Here is a 22,105-nt window from a genome sequence, read left to right on the forward strand (position 1 = left end):
AGGTTGCTCAAGGATCCAAGCACATCTAGATGCTGTGAAAGTGTAGCCAGAAGGAATGAAGTGTGGGAAGGGAGCCTTAAACTTTTCTGTTTTGATTTCAAATGTCCAGATATGATCTGTAGTTCTGTCACAGTAATTTAATTTAAAAAAAATGAACTCGTCTCTGTCTCTCTTTGTCTGTCTGTCTTTCTCTCAGTCCATTGTGCAACAGCTATCAGCACAGCAGCAGCAGCTGATTAGCACAAACAATAATTTATTACGGTCATATCGTTCGCCTATCAGCTCTGAATGGCCAGATACGAGGGCCCTATCAGCCGACTCTGAGCACAGGACAATCCTGGGAAGTGATCAAGAGACTGAACTCAGCTCGGTGTTAATCCAGTGACTGGTGACTGTACCGTATACAACTGGGGGTTCTAAGGTTCAGTCTCAGTATGAACTGAACCACTAAGGTCACTGTTCATGTGCTGTACATCTAATAACAACTGCTCCTTCTTGCTCGGGAGATTGTGAACATCATTAGTTGGCTTGCGAGGTTTAAAGGCAAGGATTGTGAGGTTTAAAGCCAAGGTTTATGAGGTTTAAAGCTAAGGTTTGTGAGGTTTAACGTGTTATCTGCTACAAGTGCTGTCTACATGTACAATATTCTACAAGGACTCTCTGCTAAGTGCTATCTGCTACTGTAGCTATCTCCTACAAGATTGCTAGAACTGCAATCTGCTACAAATACTGTCTGCCAGAAGAGCACTCTGCTAAAAGTGTTATCTACTACAGGTGCTACTTGCCACAAGTGCTACAAGCGGTATCTGCTACAAGTGCTCCTCGCTACAAGTGTCTATCTCTGGCAAGATGCCCTCAAGGTGCTGCTGTTGTCTCTCACTGAGACGAGGATGCCTGATCATCTCCTTCATTACTCTAGTGGTCGGCCTCCTTGGTACTGCCTACGGCATCCTGCTTCTAATTAAAGGTAGGAGCATTCAGAACCTTAAGGGGCACGTAAGTTGGAGAGGTGTGAGCAAAGCTCACACCTCTGCAACACAACTGTTTTCAAAGATTTAAGTTATACCATGAATTAAGGAAAGATCCTGGACTTCACGTTACGAAGCAAAACAAATGCTATAGTAATTATGGACAAGATAGATTATAGTGGAAAAATGAACATGTTATTAAAACGCGGGGGAACTTACGTGCCTCTTAATTTTCACGCCACCAAGAGGCTTTTAACCCTGTGAAAGAAGTCTTAAGGAGGCCGGTGGCTCGACCACTGGACCTTCAGAGTGCAGCGGTTAGAACACTCGCTTACTGTTCTTTCATACTTATCTTCTTACTTACCTATTTACATGCATACCTTCTTATTTAATTAGCAGGTGGATGGCAGGGATGGCTAACTGTGGTGGTTGAAATCCTCAATGTTCTCCTGGCAATCCTCCTCGCTTGTTCTGTGGACAAGGTAAGTTCATTATTATTATTATTATTATTATTAATAGTAGCAGTAGTTGTAGCCTCGGTGCCGCTATAATTAACTTTAGTATCACTATAATTAGTCTCAGTATCACTATAATTAGTCTCAGTACCACTAAAGTTAACCTCAGCATCACTTAAAATAACCTCAGCACCTCTAAAGTTAATCTCATCATTACTAAAGTTAACCTCAGCACCACTGAGTGTAGCAAAGGTTAAAGTATAAAGGTATGGGCGGTGTTGCAGACAGTGGTGGTGCTGGTGCGGGCGTGGGCGGCATGTACGACACTCCAGGTGGTAATGGGGGTGATCGTGGGTGTCATCTTCATATTCTACGACTCTGTTATCGTGGGCGTGGTCGCCCTCTGCTTCACCGTCGCCCAGGTCTACTTCGTTATGGTCGTCTGGTCGTACAGTGCAGCGGTGAGTCGTGTTTCACTGTGTAGAGCTTTAACAAGTCGGGGTTTGTGTTTCACTCTATATAGAGCTTTATCAAATCGTGTTTCGCTCTACATGGAGCTTATCAAGTCATGTTTCATTTTGAGATCTTTATCAAGAAATGTTTCAATTTGGTTAGAACTTTATCAAGTCACATGTTACTCTTTACAGAGGTTTAATTAGTAATGTTTCACTCTATATATAGACTTTACTCAAATCTTGTTTCACTCTAGAGTTTTATCAAGTAATGTTTCACTCTGTATAGAGCTTTATCAAGTCCTGCTTCATTCCAGAGCTTTATCAAGTCCTGCTTCATTCCAGAGCTTTATCAAGTCCTGCTTCATTCCAGAGCTTTATCAAGTCCTGCTTCATTCCAGAGCTTTATCAAGTCCTGCTTCATTCCAGAGCTTTATCAAGTCCTGCTTCATTCCAGAGCTTTATCAAGTCCTGCTTCATTCCAGAGCTTTATCAAGTCCTGCTTCATTCCAGAGCTTTATCAAGTCCTGCTTCACTCTATATAAAGCTTTATCAAATCATATTTCACTAGAGCTTTAACAAGTCATGTTTCACTATATAATGAGCTTCATTAAGCTTCACTAAGCTTCCTCGTAGTCTCTTATTTCTTCATTTTCGACAATTTTTAAAAAAAACAACAAGATGATCTGAATTATATAATTTTTCGGTTTGAATTATATATATTTTCGATTTCAGATGAAGGCCACAGCAGAAGAATGATGATAAACATTGCGTCTAAATCTACATCTACGTCTACGTCTACGTCTACATAAACATCGTCTTAGCCATTCTTAACATTAAAGGTTATTAAGCCCTCCTGATCCATAGGTGATTAGCCTCTGCTGCCATGGCGCCATAATGACCACCTTAATTAACACTGATGCATATTTATATGTCAGGTAGACGGACCTGTCTACCTTTTAGGCGGAATACATCGTCGTGTGTAGTTCTTTATGGGATATGGGTGGCATCCTGGGCTGGGCGAGACGTATAGGCAAGCCTCCTAACACCTGCTGACACTTCACCTAACAGTAAACAGTTGACTGTTGTGGGTGGCATCCTGAGCGGGGTGAAACGTATGGGCAAGCCTCCTAACACTGTTGTGGGTAACATCTTGGGCAAGTCTTCTAACATCTGATGTTCCTGTTCAACTAGCAGTAAATAGGTACCTGGGTGTTAGTTGAATGTTGTGTCTCTGGGGTTAACATCTTTCTGGGGATCCTCATGAACGTGTTGGTGCTGCCATGCATGGCACTCTCCACTTCCCGTTTTCTTGTAATTACATATTAACTAAAATTTTGGAGGTCTGTATGAAATTATATTCTCCTGCACTGAAGATGGCGAGGCTGTTACACGAAATATTGCAATAAAACGTTGATGTTACAGTTGTTGTTATTGTTCCTGGCGTGTACACACACACACACACACACACACACACACACACACACATATACGGGGCCAGGAGCTCGTCTCAGTAGTAGTAACCAGTTACCAGTCTCAGTAGTAGTAACCAGTTACCAGTAACCGTCCGTTGACTCAACGACCAACCGTCTCTGCCTGAGTCACGGTCTTTCATATTGTGCTGACCTCAGCAGTATTCAAAGGCCCCCCTCACATAGGGTACTGCAGCCGGCTAGTCAGTATTACGAGTGTAACCAAGGAGATAGGTACGGCTGGCAAGGGCTCTCCACATAACAGCAATTATACGTAATAACAGCCTACGTGAGTATTTCTTCCCTAATCCACGTATCGAACTCCAACATGATACTCGGACTCGACCCCTGCAACCTCAACTAGGTGAGTACACACAGGCGCTGTGACTCGGCCACTGCAACCATATATAGGTGAGTGTAAACACACACACAACTACCGGAACTGTTTACGACGCAAGCGAATGAGGCGAGAAACATGTTCAAAGGGGCACATAAATAAGCAAAGTATAGGGGCTACTGAACAGGTGTCACTGAATAGTTGCCACTGAACAGATGGAACCGAACAAGTGTCACTGAACAGATGGCACTGAACAGGTGCCACTGAACAGGTGCCACTGAACAGATGCCACCGAACAGGTGTCATTGAACAGATGCCACCGAACAGGTGTCACTGAACGGATGCCACCGAACAGGTGTCATTGAACAGATGCCACTGAACAGATGGTACTGAACATGTGTAACTGAACAGGGATCACTGAACAGGTGCCACTGAACGGGTGCCACTGAACAGGTATCACTGAACAGGTGCCACTGAGCAATTGCCACTGAAGAGATCACTGAACAGGTGCAATTGAATAATTGCTACTGAACAGGTATCACTGAACAGCTGCTACTGAACAGGCGCCACTGAACAGGTGCCACTGAACAGGTGCCACTGAACAGATGATACTCAACAGGTGCCACTGAACAGTTGCTATTGAAGAGGTGTCACTGAACAGGCGCCACTCAACAGGTGTCAATGAACAGGTGCTACTGAACAGGTGCTACTAATAAGTGCTAGTGAACAATAGTCACTGCTAGGACCTCTAGCTAGGAGTGCTGGGCACCTAGCATGTTCGTGGCTGAGTGATGGCAATGAGGGGCATTGATCCGTGTAGTAGTCACGGAAACACGGACACGTACACGGATGTGGGGTACACGTGTGTACATGAAAACTAGTATACACGTTCACGGGAGCATATGTAGAGTTTTCTGATATACGCGTACACACAAATTGCGTCCATAGGTTCACACACACACACACACACACACACACACACACCGGGGCCAGGAGCTCGGACTCGACCCCCGCAACCTCAACTAGGTGAGTACACACACACACACACACACACACACACACACACACACACACACACACACACACACACACACACACACACACACGAGATCGATTGGGAGAACTTGGAGCCACATGGGGGCCAAGACACATGGAGGGCTAAGATGAAGGAGGTGGTACTGGAAAACTTCATGTACCAACACGTAAGGGACACTACAAGGGAGAGAGGAGAGGATGAACCAGCAAGATGGACCTAGTATTCACCTTGAGTAGTGCAGATATTGAGGACATCACATATGAAAGACCCCTTGGGGCCAGCGATCATGTGGTTTTAAACTTCGAATACACAGTAGAGCTACAAGTGGAGGGGGAAGCAGGAAGGCCAGGGCGAATGAAGCCAAACTACAAGAAAGGGGACTACACGGGAATGAGGAACTTCCTGACCGGGGTTCAGTGGGACAGAGAACTGGCAGGGAAGCCAGTTAATGAGATGATGGAATATGTAGCAACAATGTGCAAAGAGGCTGAGGAGAGGTTTGTACCCAAGGGTAACAGGAATAATGAAAAAGCCAGGATGAGCCCATGGTTCACCCAAAGGTGCAGGGAGGCAAAAACCAAGTGTGCTAGGGAATGGAAGAAATATAGAAGGCAAAGGACCCAGGAGAATAAGGAGAGCAGTCATAGAGCCAGAAATGAATATGCACAGAAAAGAAGGGAGGCCCAACGACAATATGAAAACGACATAGCGGCGAAAGCCAAATCTGACCCGAAGCTGTTATACAGCCACATCAGGAGGAAAACAACAGTCAAGGACCAGGTAATCAGGCTAAGGAAGGAAGGAGGAGAGACAACAAGAAATGACCGTGATGTATGTGAGGAACTCAACAAGAGATTCAAAGAAGTGTTCACAGAGGAGACAGAAGGGGCTCCAGAAAGACGGAGAGGTGGGGCACACCACCAAGTGCTGGACACAGTACACACAACCGAGAAAGAAGTGAAGAGGCTTCTGAATGAGCTAGATACCTCAAAGGCAATGGGGCCGGATAACATCTCTCCATTGGTCCTGAGAGAGGGAGCAGAGGCGCTATGTGTACCCCTAACAACAATATTCAATATATCTATCGAAACAGGGAGATTGCCTGAGGCATGGAAGACAGCAAATGTAGTCCCAATCTTTAAAAAAGGAGACAGCCATGAAGCACTAAAATACAGACCAGTGTCACTGACATGTACAGTATGCAAAGTCATGGAGAAGATTATCAGGAGAAGAGTGGTGGAACACCTAGAAAGGAATGATCTCATCAACAACAGCCAACATGGTTTCAGGGACGGCAAATCCTGTGTCACAAACCTACTGGAGTTCTATGACAGGGTGACATCAGCAAGACAAGAGAGAGAGGGTTGGGTGGATTGCATTTTCTTTGACTGCAAGAAGGCGTTTGACACAGTTCCACACAAGAGATTAGTGCAAAAACTGGAGGACCAAGCAGGGATAACAGGGAAGGCGCTACAATGGATCAGGGAATACTTGTCAGGAAGACAGCAGCGAGTCATGGTACGTGGTGAGGTGTCAGAGTGGGCGCCTGTGACCAGTGGGGTCCCACAGGGGTCAGTCCTAATACCAGTGCTGTTTCTGGTATTTGTGAACGACATGACGGAAGGAATAGACTCCGAAGTGTCCATGTTTGCAGATGACGTGAAGTTGATGAGAAGAATTCATTCGATTGAAGACCAGGCAGAACTACAAAGGGATCTCGACAGGCTGCACACCTGGTCCAGGAATTGGTTCCTGGAGTTCAACCCCACCAAGTGCAAAGTCATGAAGACTGGGGAAGGGCAAAGAAGACCGCAGGCGGAGTACTGTCTAGGGGGCCAGAGACTACAAACCTCACTTAAGGAAAAGGAACTTGGGGTGAGTATAACACCAGGCACATCTCCTGAAGCGCACATCAACCAAATAACTGCTGCAGCATATGGGCGCCTAGCAAACCTCAGAACAGAATTCCGACATCTTAATAAGGAATTGTTGAGGACCCTGTACACCGTGTACGTTAGGCCCATATTGGAGTATGCAGCACCAGTTTGGAACCCACACCTAGCCAAGCACGTAAAGAAACTAGAGAAAGTACAAAGGTTTGCAACAAGACTAGTGCTACGAGGAGAGGTTAAGGGAAATCAACCTGACGACACTGGAGGATGGGAGAGATAGGGGGGACATGATAACGACATACAAAATACTGAGAGGAATTGACAAGGTGGACAAAGACAGGATGTTCCAGAGATGGGACACAGCAACAAGGGGACACAGTTGGAAGTTGAAGACACAGATGAATCACAGGGATGTTAGGAAGTATTTCTTCAGCCACAGAGTAGTCAGGAAGTGGAACAGTTTGGGAAGTGATGTAGTGGAGGCAGGATCCATACATAGCTTTAAGCAGAGGTATGATAAAGCTCACGGTTCAGGGAGAGTGACCTAGTAGCGACCAGTGAAGAGGAGGGGCCAGGAGATAGAACTCGACCCCTGCAACCTCAACTAGGTGAGTACAACTGAGTACACACACACACAAAGTGAAAAGGACTTGATAAAGCTCTACACAGTAAAACACCACTTGATAAAGCTCCACACAGTGAAACACCACTTGATAAAGCTCCACACAGTGAAACACCACTTGATAAAGCTCCACACAGTGAAACACCACTTGATAAAGCTCCACACAGTGAAACACCACTTGATAAAGCTCCACACAGTGAAACACCACTTGATAAAGCTCCACACAGTGAAACACCACTTGATAAAGCTCCACACAGTGAAACACCACTTGATAAAGCTCCACACAGTGAAACACCACTTGATAAAGCTCCACACAGTGAAACACCACTTGATAAAGCTCCACACACTGAAACACCACTTGATAAAGCTCCACACAGTGAAACACCACTTGATAAAGCTCCACACAGTGAAACACCACTTGATAAAGCTCCACACACTGAAACACCACTTGATAAAGCTCTACACAGTGAAACACCACTTGATAAAGCTCTACACAGTGAAACACCACTTGATAAAGCTCTACACAGTGAAACACCACTTGATAAAGCTCTACACAGTGAAACACCACTTGATAAAGCTCTACACAGTGAAACACCACTTGATAAAGCTCTACACAGTGAAACACAATAAGGCTCTACACTGAGAAAAGTGTATGCAGGCGCGCGTGGTCCCACACGGAATATGTGAATGCCCGCCGCGCATGCGCACGTAGGTAGCACTGGGTGCGTAGACGAGGCTGTGGCCAGTAGAGTTCTCAGAGCTAGACGGGGCCAGAGAGAGCTAGACGGGGCCACAGAGCCAGACGGGGCCACAGAGTGCCACACACATCTATCTGCACAGGGAGATATGGACGCCTCAACAGGCAAGTCATTTCTGTCTAGTAATCTAGTAGACACGGGGCAGTGTCTGTCTATTTGACAGACACAGGACAGCGACTATCTGATAGACACAGGGCAGTGTCTGTTAATCTGACAGACACGGTGCAGTGTCTATTTGATAGACGCGGTGCAGTGTATTTGATAGACACGGTGCAATAACTATTGATAGACACGGTGCAATGTATATTTGATAGACACGGTGCAGTGTCTATCTGATAGATATGGTGCCGTGTCCGTCTGATAGAGATGGGGTATTGCCATTCTACCTGACAGACACGAGGCATTACCTATATATCTGACAGACATAGGCAATACCTGCCTGTCCAGTAGACACAAAATGCTATCCTGTCTACCTCAGTTTATATATACAATGATAAGTGCAAATTTCAATATATATATATATATATATATATATATATATATATATATATATATATATATATATATATATAAATACTAAGTATATCTAAGTACATATACATTGAAAGTTCTATATCTCAGTGTATATAAACTGATTTGCACCATTGAAAATCCACAGTCTATTACTAGATTGATGGTGAGTGATAGTGTACCATGCTATGTGATGCAGTATGACAGTGTACCATGCCATGTGATGCAGTGTGATAGTGTACCATGCTATGTGATGCAGTATGACAGTGTACCATGCCATGTGATGCAGTGTGATAGTGTACCATGCTATGAGATGCAGTGTGATAGTGTACCATGCTATGTGATGCAGTATGACAGTGTACCATGCTATGAGATGCAGTGTGATAGTGTACCATGCTATGTGATGCAGTGTGATAGTGTACCATGCTATGTGATGCAGTATGACAGTGTACCATGCTATGAGATGCAGTGTGATAGTGTACCATGCTATGAGATGCAGTGTGATAGTGTACCATGCTATGTGATGCAGTGTGATAGTGTACCATGCTATGTGATGCAGTGTGATAGTGTACCATGCTATGAGATGCAGTGTGATAGTGTACCATGCTATGAGATGCAGTGTGATAGTGTACCATGCTATGTGATGCAGTGTGATAGTGTACCATGCCATGTGATGCAGTGTGATAGTGTACCATGCTATGTGATGCAGTGTGATAGTGTACCATGCTATGTGATGCAGTGTGATAGTGTACCATGCTATGTGATGCAGTATGACAGTGTACCATGTTATGTGATGCAGTGTGGTAGTGTACCATGCTATGTGATGCAGTGAGAGTGTACCATGCTATGTGATGCAGTGTGAGAGTGTACTATGCTATGTGACGCAGTGTGATAGTGTACCATGCTATGTGATGCAGTGTGAGTGTACCATGATATGTGATGCAGTATGATAGTATACCATGCTATATGTGATGCAGTGTGAGAGTGTACCATGCTATGTGATGCAGTGTGAGAGTGTACTATGCTGTGTGATGCAGTGTGAGAGTGTACCATGCTGTGTGATGCAGTATGAGAGTGTACCATGCTGTGTGATGCAGTGTGAGTGTACCATACTATGTGATGCAGTATAACAGTGTACCATGCTATGTGATGCAGTGTGAGAGTGTACCATGCTGTGTGATGCAGTGTGAGTGTACCATGCTATGTGATGCAGTATAACAGTGTACTATGCTATGTGATGCAGTATGACAGTGTACCATGCTATGTGATGCAGTATAATATGCCATGCTATGTGATGCAGTGTGAGAGTGTACTATGCTGTGTGATGCAGTGTGATGACGTACCATGCTGTGTGATGCAGTGTGATGGTGTACCATGCTGTGTGGCGCAATGTGAGAGTGCACCATGTCGTGTGATGGTGTAACATGTGTTATGGCGTACCATGCTGTGAGAGTGTACCATGCTGTGTGATGCAGTGTGAGAGTGTACCATGCTGTGTGAGAGTGTACCATGCTGTGTGATGCAGTGTGAGAGTGTACCATGCTGTGTGATGCAGTGTGAGAGTGTACTATGCTGTGTGATGCAGTGTGAGTGTACCATGCTGTGTGATGCAGTGTGAGAGTGTACCATGCTGTGTGATGCAGTGAGAGTGTACCATGCTGTGTGATGCAGTGTGAGAGTGTACCATGCTGTGTGATGGTAATATTGTACCATGCTGTGTGATGTTGATAGTGTACCATGCTGTGTGATGTTGATAGTGTACCATGCTGTGTGATGGTGATAGTGCACCATGCTGTGTGATGGTGAATGATAATATACAACGCTTTGCGACAGCGTACCATGCTGGGTGATAGTGTAACATGCTGTGTGGCGGTGTGATACTGTACTATGTTCTGTAATAGTGTTTTATAGTGTACCATGCTGTGATTGTTAATCACAGTGCTCCGCGGTGTGTGATGGTGAGTGATAATATACCATACCATATGATGAGTGATAGTGTACCATGCTATGTGATGGTGCACCATGTTGTGTGATGGTGTCTGATACTGTACCATGCTGTGTGGTGTTTGATAGTGTACCATGCTGTGTGATGGTATATGATAGTGTACCATGCTATGTGATGGGGTTTGATAGTGTACCATGCTGTGTGATGGTGTCAGATAGTGTACTATATTGTGGGATGGTTTGACAGTGTACCATGCTGTGTGATGGCGAGATACTGTACCATGTGTGTGATAGTGTCCCATGTTGTGTGATAGTGTACCATGTGTGAGATAGTGTACCATGCTGTGTGAGTGTGACAGTGTGCCATGTGTGTGACAGTGAACTATGCTGTGTGATAATATACCGTGCTGTGTGATGGTGTCTGATAGTGCACAATGCATTGTGATGGTGACAATATACCACGCTATGTGATAGTGTTTGATAGTGTATCATGCTGTGTGATGGTGAGTGATAATGTGTCGTGCTCTGTGATAGTATAGCATGCTGTGGGATGGTGTTCAATAGTTTACCATGCTGTGTGTTGTGTGATAGTGTATCATGCTGCGTGATCCTGTACCATGTTGTGTGATGCAGAGTGATAGTGTATCATACTGTGTGATGTTGTGTGATAGTGTACCATGTGTGATGGTGTATGGTAGTGTACCATGTGGGACGGTGAGTGCTAGTGTACCATGCTGTATGACAGATTATACAATTATATAGATGGATATACTATTTCACTGTATATCTACGTCACTGTATGATGTATCTCACTGCAATAATCTATCCCGTTGTACAATCTACCTCACTGTATAATCTACCTTACTATCTCACTGTGGACACCACGTCCTTCACTGCAGCCTTACTCAAACATGCACCACAGTGTCCGTCGTGCAGTGAACGTAACACTATGGCTCACCAGCAGTTATTGGTTTATACAAGTTAGAACGCGGTTTTAATATTCAGAATCTGTTTTAAAACAGGGGTTTAAGGAGTATTTTTGTTGGTGGGTTTAACCTCAATTTCAATGGTATTTGTTTATGTCTTTTTCTCTCTCTCTCTCACAGGTTGAGAGTTAGCTCACATCATGGCTAAAACAAAAGCGGATCCACCTCGCAGCCATGACCATATCAACAACAACAACAATAACAACCTCAGCGGCAACAAGAAACACATGAAAAATGGTCTCTATGTCCACTCTTCTCCTCCCAAAAGTGAGTGTTTTTGTTGTGTATGTGCGGGGGGGGGGGGGGTAGGAGGGTCAACCTTCACAAGTTCAAGACTCTGGTGGTAGTTCTCTCTCTCTCTCTCTCTCTCACACACACATACACACACATACACACACATACACACACATACACACACCCATACACGCACATACACACACCCATACACACACATACACGCACCCAAACACACACACACACACACGCCCAAACACACAAACACATACACACACCCAAACACACACGTCCAAACACACATACACATACACACACCCATACACACACCCAAACACACACACACACACATACACACACACACACACAAACACACACACACAAACACACACACACATACACACACCCAAACACACACACATACACACACACACACAAACACACAAACACACACACACACACAAACACACAAATCATAACACCACAGTGAGAGTTGACCTGTTTAGTGACCTTCTCTTCTTACTCTCCTAACAAGAAAATAATAACAGCAACAAAAAACAATAACAGTAAAAAACAATCGAAAAATACAACAATATCAACATCAACAACAACATCAACATCAACGATAACAGCAATATCAACATCAACAACATCAACATCAACGATAACAGCAATATCAACATCAACAACAATATCAACAACAACAACATCAACATCAACGATAACAGCAATATCAACATCAACAACAATATCAACAACAACAACATCAACATCAACGATAACAGCAATATCAACATCAACAACAATATCAACAACAACAACATCAACATCAACGATAACAGCAATATCAACATCAACAACAACATCAACATTAACGATAACAGCAATATCAACATCAACATCAACAACAATATCAACATCAACAACAATATCAACATCAACAACGATAACAGCAATATCAACAACAATATCAACATCAACATCAACGATAACAGCAATATCAACAACAATATCAACAACAATATCAACATCAACATCAACAACAATATCAACATCAACAACAACATCATCAACGATAACAGCAACATCAACAGCAAGAATACAACAACAACAACAACAAAGACAGTCACACTTAGCCTCCAGGAAACAATAATGTTAGTGAATATATTTCAAAGAATTCATAAAACTGTGGTGGAGAAGGAGAGGGAGGTGGGCGGGTGGAGGTAGGGAGGTAGGGAAGGAGGGAGAGTGGGAGGGAGGAAAGTATTTGACAGTATTTCCGTATTCACACCACTACTACGAATAATAATAATAATAATAATAATAATAATAGTTAGTCCATATATATATATATATATATATATATATATATATATATATATATATATATATATATATATATATATATATATATATATATATATATACTCATATTTTGTTGAGATAAAACGAAGCAGCCTTAATTCCATAATTAGATCCGCTGGTCGTCAGTGATGTATGGAGAGAGTGAAGCCGAGGCACAGACTTTTAGGTTGTGTTACAGTGTTGGGTCAAGGCATCAACCTGGGTTGTGTTAGTGTTGGGTCAAGGCATCACCCTTGGTTGTGTTACAGTGTTGGGTCAAGGCATCACCCTGGGTTGTGTTACAGTGTTGGATCATGGCATCACCCTGGGTTGTGTTACAGTGTTGAGTCAAGGCATCACCCTGGGTTGTGTTACAGTGTTGAGTCAAGGCATCACCCTGGGTTGTGTTACAGTGTTGGGTCAAGGCATCACCCTGGGTTGTGTTACAGTGTTGGGTCAAGGCATCACCCTGGGTTGTGTTACAGTGTTGAGTCAAGGCATTACACTGGGTTGTGTTACAATGTTGGGTCAAGGCATCACCCTGGGTTGTGTTACAGTGTTGAGTCAAGGCATCACCCTGGGTTGTGTTACAGTGTTGAGTCAAAGCATCACCCTGGGTTGTGTTACAGTGTTGGGTCAAGGCATCACCCTGGGTTGTGTTACAGTGTAGGGTCAAGGCATCACGCTGGGTTGTGTTACAGTGTTGAGTCAAGGCATCACCCTGGGTTGTGTTACAGTGTTGGGTCAAGGCATCACCCTGGGTTGTGTTACAGTGCTGGGTCAAGGCATCACCCTGGGTTGTGTTACAGTGTTTGGTCAAAGCATCACCAAGTGTTGTGTTACACTGTAGTTTTGGGTCAAGGCATCACCCTGGGTTGTGTTACAGTGTTGAGTCAAGGCATTACACTGGGTTGTGTTACAGTGTTGCGTCAAGGCATCACCCTGGGTTGTGTTACAGTGTTGGGTCAAAGCATCACCAAGGGTTGTGTTACACTGTAGTGTTGGGTCAAGGCATCACCCTGGGTTGTGTTACAGTGTTGAGTCAAGGCATCACCCTGGGTTGTGTTACAGTGTTGAGTCAAGGCATCACCCTGGGTTGTGTTACAGTGTTGGGTCAAAGCATCACCATGGGTTGTGTTACAGTGTTGGGTCAAGGCATCACCCTGGGTTGTGTTACAGTGTTGAGTGAAGGCATCACCCTGGGTTGTGTTACAGTGTTGGGTCAAGGCATCACCCTGGGTTGTGTTACAGTGTTGAGTCAAGGCATCACCCTGGGTTGTGTTACAGTGTTGGGTCAAGGCATCACCCTGGGTTGTGTTGCAGTGTTAAGTCAAGGCATCACCCTGGATTGTATTACAGTGTTGAGTTAAGGCATCACCCTGGGTTGTGTTACAATGTTGGGTCAAGGCATCACTCTGGGTTGTGTTACAGTGTTGAGTCAAGGCATCACCCTGGGTTGTGTTACAGTGTTGGGTCAAGGCATCACCCTGGGTTGTGTTGCAGTGTTGAGTCAAGGCATCACCCTGGGTTGTGTTACAGTGTTGGGTCAAGGCATCACCCTGGGTTGTGTTACAGTGTTGGGTCAAGGCATCACCCTGGGTTGTGTTACAGTGTTGGGTCAAGGCATCACCCTGGGTTGTGTTACAGTGTTGAGTCAAGGCATTACACTGGGTTGTGTTACAGTGTTGGGTCAAGGCAACGCCCTGGGTTGTGTTACAGTGTTGAGTCAAGACATTACACTGTGCTGTGTGACAGTATTCAGTGTTGTAAGTTTATTTGGATACATGCAACACACTCCAATACTCTCTCCAACACACTTCAATACTCTCTCCAACACACTCCAATACTCTACAATATTTTCCAATATCCTCCAACACACTCCAGCTCCCTACAACACACTCCAGCTCCCTACAACACACTCCAGCTCCCTACAACACACTCCAGCTCCCTACAACACACTCCAGCTCCCTACAACACCCTCCAACTCCCTACAACACTCTCCAACACCTTCCAACTCCTTACAACACTCTCCAACACCCTCCAACTCCCTACAACACTCTCCAACACCCTTCAACACCCTCCAATACCCCCAGCTCCCTACAACACTCTCCAACTTCCTACAACAATCTCCAACACCCTCTCCTCCTCACTATAACGTGATAGTGGTAAGCTTGGAGATAATTACCCAGACAGAGCATGTAATTCAGGCGCTCAAAAAGCCAATTATGTTGTAACAAGTGATTACCTCAGCAATTAGTTAAGGTAATTCCTGGGTGAGGCTGTCCGAGAGAATTACCTCTTTTTATTATTTCCCATTGTTATTTCCTTTACTAATCTCGTAATAAAGTGAATTATCTGCAATAAGGTTCACAATTTCTTATCTGTATTCTAAAGTTCAAATTAATTTTTATATTATTTGTGAGATCTATCGGAGCTGTCTATCAGATCCTTAAGAACTATCTCTCAGAGCTGTCTATCACGTCTAGGCTGGTTGGTTAATGGGGACTGAAGTCTATCTACTACACTAGGGTCATTTAAGGCTGCTTGTCACCTGGACACCAATCAGAAATCCTTTTATACCTAAAATAATGAATAATGTAAACTCTCGGTGTATATACACCGAGAAATTCACTTTTCCGTGTATATATTCTTGAATTAAAACCCTAAGAGACAATTATATAATACATATATATATATATATATATATATATATATATATATATATATATATATATATATATATATATATATATATATTGGAAATATATTATTATTATTACTGTATACTACTACTACTACGGTTAACTCTGGAATAAAGTCTAGGGAGTACGCCCACCGTGTTTCACTTACTCTGTGCCTTCATACGTTTTCTCTCTTTCCTTCCTCCTTTTTTCCTTCCCTCCCTCACACCTAACCATTATCCTTGTCTTCCTCTAGCTCTGGCCAACGAGAGTGGGCCGGGGTCAGCCAAAATCAGGGAGTACATCCGCACGGCTAACGTTGACGCGCTAGAGGACATTGTATTGCAAGGACAGGGAGCCAAGCTGGTGAACCAGCATGCTGTCGACCAGAAGGTCAGGACCTTTCTCAAGACCGTCCCATCACAGATGGTGAGTCCTTCACCATATCTCAAGTGCTCTATCATCTTCCAGTATATCAGATAGTGAGTCCTTCACCACATCACACTTTCAAGAACCTTATCATCTTCCACTATACCTCAAGTGCACTATCATTCTTCACTATATGTCACTCTCAAGTACCCTATTATCTTTCAGTCCTTCACATTCTATCACCTTCCAGTCCTTCACATTCTATCATCTTCCAGCCCATCACCTTCTGTCATCTTCAGTTTCTGTTATCTTCCAGTCCTTTACCTTCCGTCATCTTCCAGTCCTTCACATTCTATCATCTTCTATTCCTGTCATCCCATTATTTTCCCGTCCTTCACATCCCATCATTCTCTCATAGCATCATTCACTCTCTGAAGGTAACTCTTCATTGATTTCTAAAATAAACCTAAGAACCCAAATGGAAATCCATAAAATCCTCAATGGATTAAAAATTCATATAAAAGTTAATGCTTTTCTAACCCTTCCAAAAAAAGTCATGTGGGATAATGTAAATTTCCGATCTGTATTTAAAAAAAAAATCCTAAATTTTCAAAGAAACCATTTTTTTTATACTCAGAGACCTCAAATGTCCTTGTTATGCTTTTGTCGTGCTTTTGTATTTGATCTTTTGTTTGGAGGCAGCTGGGGACATTAATGAAACATGATTTTAGTCATTAAAAACAGCAGTTTTGAAAACTCAAAAAAATTTTAGTTTTTATATTTTCAAAATTCTCAATTTCGAGAATTTCCCTTAACTTCCCTTTATTTACACAAATAACCCTAACACAGGAGAAATAAGCTCATGACGACGTTTCGGGCACACCAGCCAATGGTCCAAGTCGGGTCGAAACGTCATGGTAAGCTCGTCTCTCCTATGTGCGGGTTATTTGTGTATTGTTCCAGCCACGGTATTGTGTCTGTGTTCTTCACTTTTTATTAGATAGTTGAATAAAAAAATTGAACTTAAAAGCCAGTAAAGGTCTTTTTTTAATCATAGTAATATAGGATTAAATTCTGTTTTCTGTACTTGCTGTCTTTACTAGACGTAGATCTGAATATTTTTCTGTACTTGCTAGGCGTAGCTCTGAATATTTTTCTGTGCTTGCTAGGCGTAGCTCTGAATATTTTTCTGTGCTTGCTAGGCGTAGCTCTGAATATTTTTCTGTGCTTGCTAGGCGTAATCTGAATATTTTTCTGTGCTTGCTAGGCGTAGATCTGAATATTTTTTCTGTGCTTGCTAGGCGTAGATCTGAATATTTTTCTGTGCTTGCTAGGCGTAGCTCTGAATATTTTTCTGTGCTTGCTAGGCGTAGCTCTGAATATTTTTCTGTGCTTGCTAGGCGTAGATCTGAATATTTTTCTGTACTTGCTAGGCGTAGATCTGAATATTTTTCTGTACTTGCTAGGCGTAGATCTGAATATTTTTCTGTGCTTGCTAGGCGTAGCTCTGAATATTTTTCTGTACTTGCTAGGCGTAGATCTGAATATTTTTCTGTGCTTGCTAGGCGTAGCTCTGAATATTTTTCTGTGCTTGCTAGGCGTAGCTCTGAATATTTTTCTGTGCTTGCTAGGCGTAGATCTGAATATTTTTCTGTGCTTGCTAGGCGTAGCTCTGAATATTTTTCTGTACTTGCTAGGCGTAGATCTGAATATTTTTCTGTGCTTGCTAGGCGTAGATCTGAATATTTTTCTGTACTTGCTAGGCGTAGCTCTGAATATTTTTGTCTTTACTAGAGGTAGCACTGAATATTTTTGTCTTTACTAGAGGTAGCTCTGAATATTTTTGTCTTTACTAGAGGAAGCACTGAATATTTTTGTCTTTACTAGAGGAAGCACTGAATATTTTTGTCTTTACTAGAGGTAGCTCTGAATATTTTTGTCTTTACTAGAGGTAGCTCTGAATATTTTTGTCTTTACTAGAGGTAGCACTGAATATTTTTGTCTTTACTACACGTAGCTCTGAATATTTTCTGAGCGTCTTCTCAACGTTCATTTGGGTACATACACTGAGACATGTATGTCTCTCACTGTATATACACTAGGATGTGTATGTATCTCAGTGTATACGCACTGTGAGTTTATATTAATCACTAATTTAGGTATTAAAGTATTTTTGACTAGTTGTGAACAGGTGACATGTAGCCTTAGCGACCCTCTTGGAGCAGCTAGATTTAAAATCTAATTAACTACCCAACCATGCAGTTAACTTGCACTCTAAATGGACCTGTACAGGTGGGAACCTAGACAGGTTGAATCCTAGACAAGTGGGGTGAATTCTGTTTTGACTGACAGCAATACCAGACAAGACGTTGTTGGTGGGAGGGAGGTGGAGGGGGAAGTTGGACGATGAGGGGGTATTGATAGAGGGGGAGGGAAGTTTGGTGGAGGGGGAGAGAGGGGAAGGGAAGGGAAGGGGCAGATATACACAGTCAACACATTGATTCAGTCTTTTTGTACATGTATTCTATTTTTCTCTCACTCTTTCTCTGTCTGTGTCTGTTTCTCTCTCGCCTCTATTCATGTTACCCGTTGCTTTTTATATAATAATAATAATAATAATAATAATAATAATAATAATAATAATAATAATAACTCATACTGGAGTGAAGGGCGTTACTGATGGCCTGAACTAATGAGATGATCGTTAATTGCTACACGATCGTTCAAAAAAGCACGCTATAACGTGGCAGATATACCTGTTTGATATATGACATGCATTTACACACACACGCACGCACACACACGCACGCACACACACACACACACACACACACACACACACACACACACACACACACACACACACACACACACACGACAGGAAACACAATGACCCGGGAACAGTTACCAGTGATCTGGAAGACAGTGAATGTAGTCACTACGTATATTTAAGAAATTAGACAGATAGGAAGCGTTACACTACAGTTCAGTTTTGCTGACATGTATACCACGCAGGGTAATGGAGAGGACAGTCAGGAGAGTGGCAGAAAACTTGGAGAGAAGTGGTTTCTTAAACAATATCCAGCACGGCTTCAGAGATGGTTAATCTAGTCTTACCAAATTGTTGTTGACAGACTAATAGAAGTGAGACAGGAGAGAGAGAGAGAGAGAGAGAGAGAGAGAGAGAGAGAGAGAGAGAGAGGGAGGGTTGGGTGGATTGCATTTTCTTAGATTGCAAGTACAGATTTGATACTGTACCTCACATGAGACTGGGGAAAAATGGCCGGAATAACTATGAACATAGATCAAAGAGCGTTTGTCTAAGAAGGGATGTCCGAATGGGGCATCAGTAGTAGTTCTGGTTAATGTGTACGACGTATCAGGTGTTACTGACTCTGTGTTCCTATTAGCTGATAATATAAATCAAATGAGAATACAAACAGGTGAGGAAGGGGAAAGAGTGCAAATGGATCAGAAGAAATTGCAAGATCGGTCAGATTAGAGGTTGTTTGAATTCAACCCCAGCAAATACAAGGTTAAGAAGTTTTGGGAAGGAACAAGAAGACCGAACGTGGTATACAGATTTGGGGTATAGAGGCCTGAAGACTTGACTGAGAAAGGACCAAGGTGTAAGCATAGTGCTTATCTTCTCTGCAGCCAATACTCGCTTGGCAAATCTAAGAGTGGCCTTCAGGAATCTCAACAGAGTCATTTCGGATGTTTTATACAATATATGTCAAGCCCATCTTGAAATAACCAGCACCAATATCGAACCCACACCGAGGAAGCATGTTAAAAAACTGGAGAAAGTGTAAAAGTATGTAACGAGACTCGTTCCAGAGGTAAAGGGCACAAGCTACGAGGAAAGGAATCTAACGACCCTGAAGGACACACGGACCAGGGGAGACATGATAACATACAAAATACTTAGAAGAATTCATAGGGCAGACAAGGAAACAGGTCATTACACACAACATCCCCCCCAACACACACATCACGCGACACACACAATACAATACACACGCACACACACAACACACAAACAACACCCCCCTACCCCCACACACACACACAATGATAGGGTCATTAACATCACCTATAATTAAGTTATAACCGACATACTCTCACGTCCTCCAGGCCAGGTGTCCCACACTGTAATTCCTCCCTAACAACCCAGCTACTAATTATTCAAAAACCTTGCTCGGGGAGCCCCAAAATATTTTACACATACTGCAAGGAATAAAAAACATTAAATATATAATTACGTCAATTAAGAGACAATAATCACGTTGTTGATTGCACCAGATTTCTTACGAATTTAGTACGTGATCATTTAGTCTTATCTAAGTAATTATATCTAGTATAATTGATGCTAGAATCAGTTTTTTTCCTCTGTGCTACATTTGTTTTTCTTTGACATTATTTATTAGTAAAAAAAAATTATAGATTTTACGTTGACCCGGCAAAGTTTTGTTTACATTTTTAAGCAGCAGAGCGACATGGCAACGAACAGCCAATAGGAGTGTGTTATTTCCATAACGTCACGCACATAGCCAATAGCAGGACAATCTTAGCCGTGATGTCACATCCATCCGACCAATGACAGGGTGGTATGACTCATAGCCTTAACCAGTCAACCAATGGTAGAGGGGGATATTCAGTGACGTCACAAACAATAACAAAAGCGGTGATATTGATGTTCTGCGACGTCATTAATGATGAATGATGTATGGATCCTGGGTGAATATTTACCTCTGGCTCTTTCGTTAATTTATTCACGATTTTTACATTATACTTCACAATAACGAGTATAGTTGAGGAATGTCTCTCTCTCTCTCTCTCTCTCTCTCTCTCTCTCTCTATATATATATATATATATATATATATATATATATATATATATATATATATATATATATATATACCCTAGGTAGTAGGTTGGTAGACAGCAACCGCCCAGGGAGGTACTACCGTCCTGCCAAGTGAGTGTAAAACGAAAGCCTGTAATTGTTTTACATGATGGTAGGATTACTGGTGTCCTTTTTTCTGTCTCATAAACATGCAAGATTTCAGGTACGTCTTGCTACTTCTACTTACACTTAGGTCACACTACACCTACATGTACAAGCATATATATACACACCTCTCTGGGTTTTCTTCTATTTTCTTTCTAGTTCTTGTTCCTGTTTATTTCCTCTTATCTCCATGGGGAAGTGGAACAGAATTCTTACTCCGTAAGCTATGCGTGTTGTAAGAGGCGACTAAAATGCCGGGAACAAGGGGCTAGTAACCCCTTCTCCTGTATATATTACTAAATGTAAAAGGAGAAACCTTCGTTTTTCCTTTTGGGCCACCCTGCCTCGGTGGGATATGGCCGATGTGTTGAAAGGTATATATATATATATATATATATATATATATATATATATATATATATATATATATATATATATATAATATATAATATATATATATATATATATATATATATATATATATATATATATATATATATATATGTCGTGCCGAATAGGTAGAATTTGCGATCTTGGCTTAAATAGCAACGCTCATCTTGCCATATAGGACAAGTGAAAATTTGTGTATGCAATAATTTCGCCAAAATCATTCTGAACCTAACGAAAAAAATATATTTCACTGTGTTTAGTATTAAATTACTGTAAATAAATCTAAAATATATTTAGTTGGGTTAGGCTAAGATAAATTGCTCGTTATAATAAGGTTAGGCAAGTTTTCTAAGATTCTTTTGGTGCAAAATTAAAAATTTTTACATTAACATTAATGAAAAATATATATCTTTAAACGTATAAGAATAAATTTTAGAAAGGACTTAATTTTAAATGAGTTCTTGATAATTGACCAGTTTTACATATTCGGCACATTATATATATATATATATATATATATATATATATATATATATATATATATATATATATGCTATGCGTGTTGCAAGAGGCGACCAAAATGCCGGGAGCAAGGGGCTAGTAACCCCTTCTCTTGTATAAATTACTAAATTTAAAAAGA

At 42.1% G+C, this 22,105-nt stretch overlaps 3 protein-coding genes across 4 annotated transcripts in view; 2 read left to right on the forward strand and 1 right to left on the reverse strand.

Annotated features, from left to right (window-relative positions):
- Positions 1-22,105, reverse strand: part of LOC128698486 (uncharacterized) — a 145,625-nt gene that overhangs the window by 48,419 nt on the left and 75,101 nt on the right. For both annotated transcript variants that reach the window (XM_053790703.2, XM_070103975.1), the window contains exon 2: positions 1,349-1,439. The gene's annotated coding sequence lies outside the window, so the exon portion shown is untranslated. The remainder of the gene's footprint in view (positions 1-1,348; positions 1,440-22,105) is intronic.
- LOC128698487 (uncharacterized) lies at positions 67-3,297 on the forward strand. The gene is made up of 4 exons (XM_053790707.2): positions 67-967; positions 1,365-1,450; positions 1,708-1,884; positions 2,611-3,297. Exons 1-4 carry the CDS (start codon positions 850-852, stop codon positions 2,632-2,634), a joined length of 405 nt encoding a protein of 134 aa, XP_053646682.1. The 5' UTR covers positions 67-849; the 3' UTR covers positions 2,635-3,297.
- The window catches only part of LOC128698483 (uncharacterized), a 64,257-nt gene continuing 49,972 nt past the window's right edge, over positions 7,821-22,105 (forward strand). Inside the window, exons 1-3 of the mRNA XM_070104027.1 lie at positions 7,821-8,096; positions 11,553-11,699; positions 15,948-16,120. Of these exons, the coding sequence (XP_069960128.1) occupies positions 11,573-11,699; positions 15,948-16,120 (300 nt within the window). The 5' untranslated portion in view covers positions 7,821-8,096; positions 11,553-11,572. The remainder of the gene's footprint in view (positions 8,097-11,552; positions 11,700-15,947; positions 16,121-22,105) is intronic.

This window comes from Cherax quadricarinatus, chromosome 88, assembly GCF_038502225.1.
Source record: "Cherax quadricarinatus isolate ZL_2023a chromosome 88, ASM3850222v1, whole genome shotgun sequence".
NCBI classification, from domain to species: Eukaryota; Metazoa; Arthropoda; class Malacostraca; order Decapoda; family Parastacidae; genus Cherax; species Cherax quadricarinatus.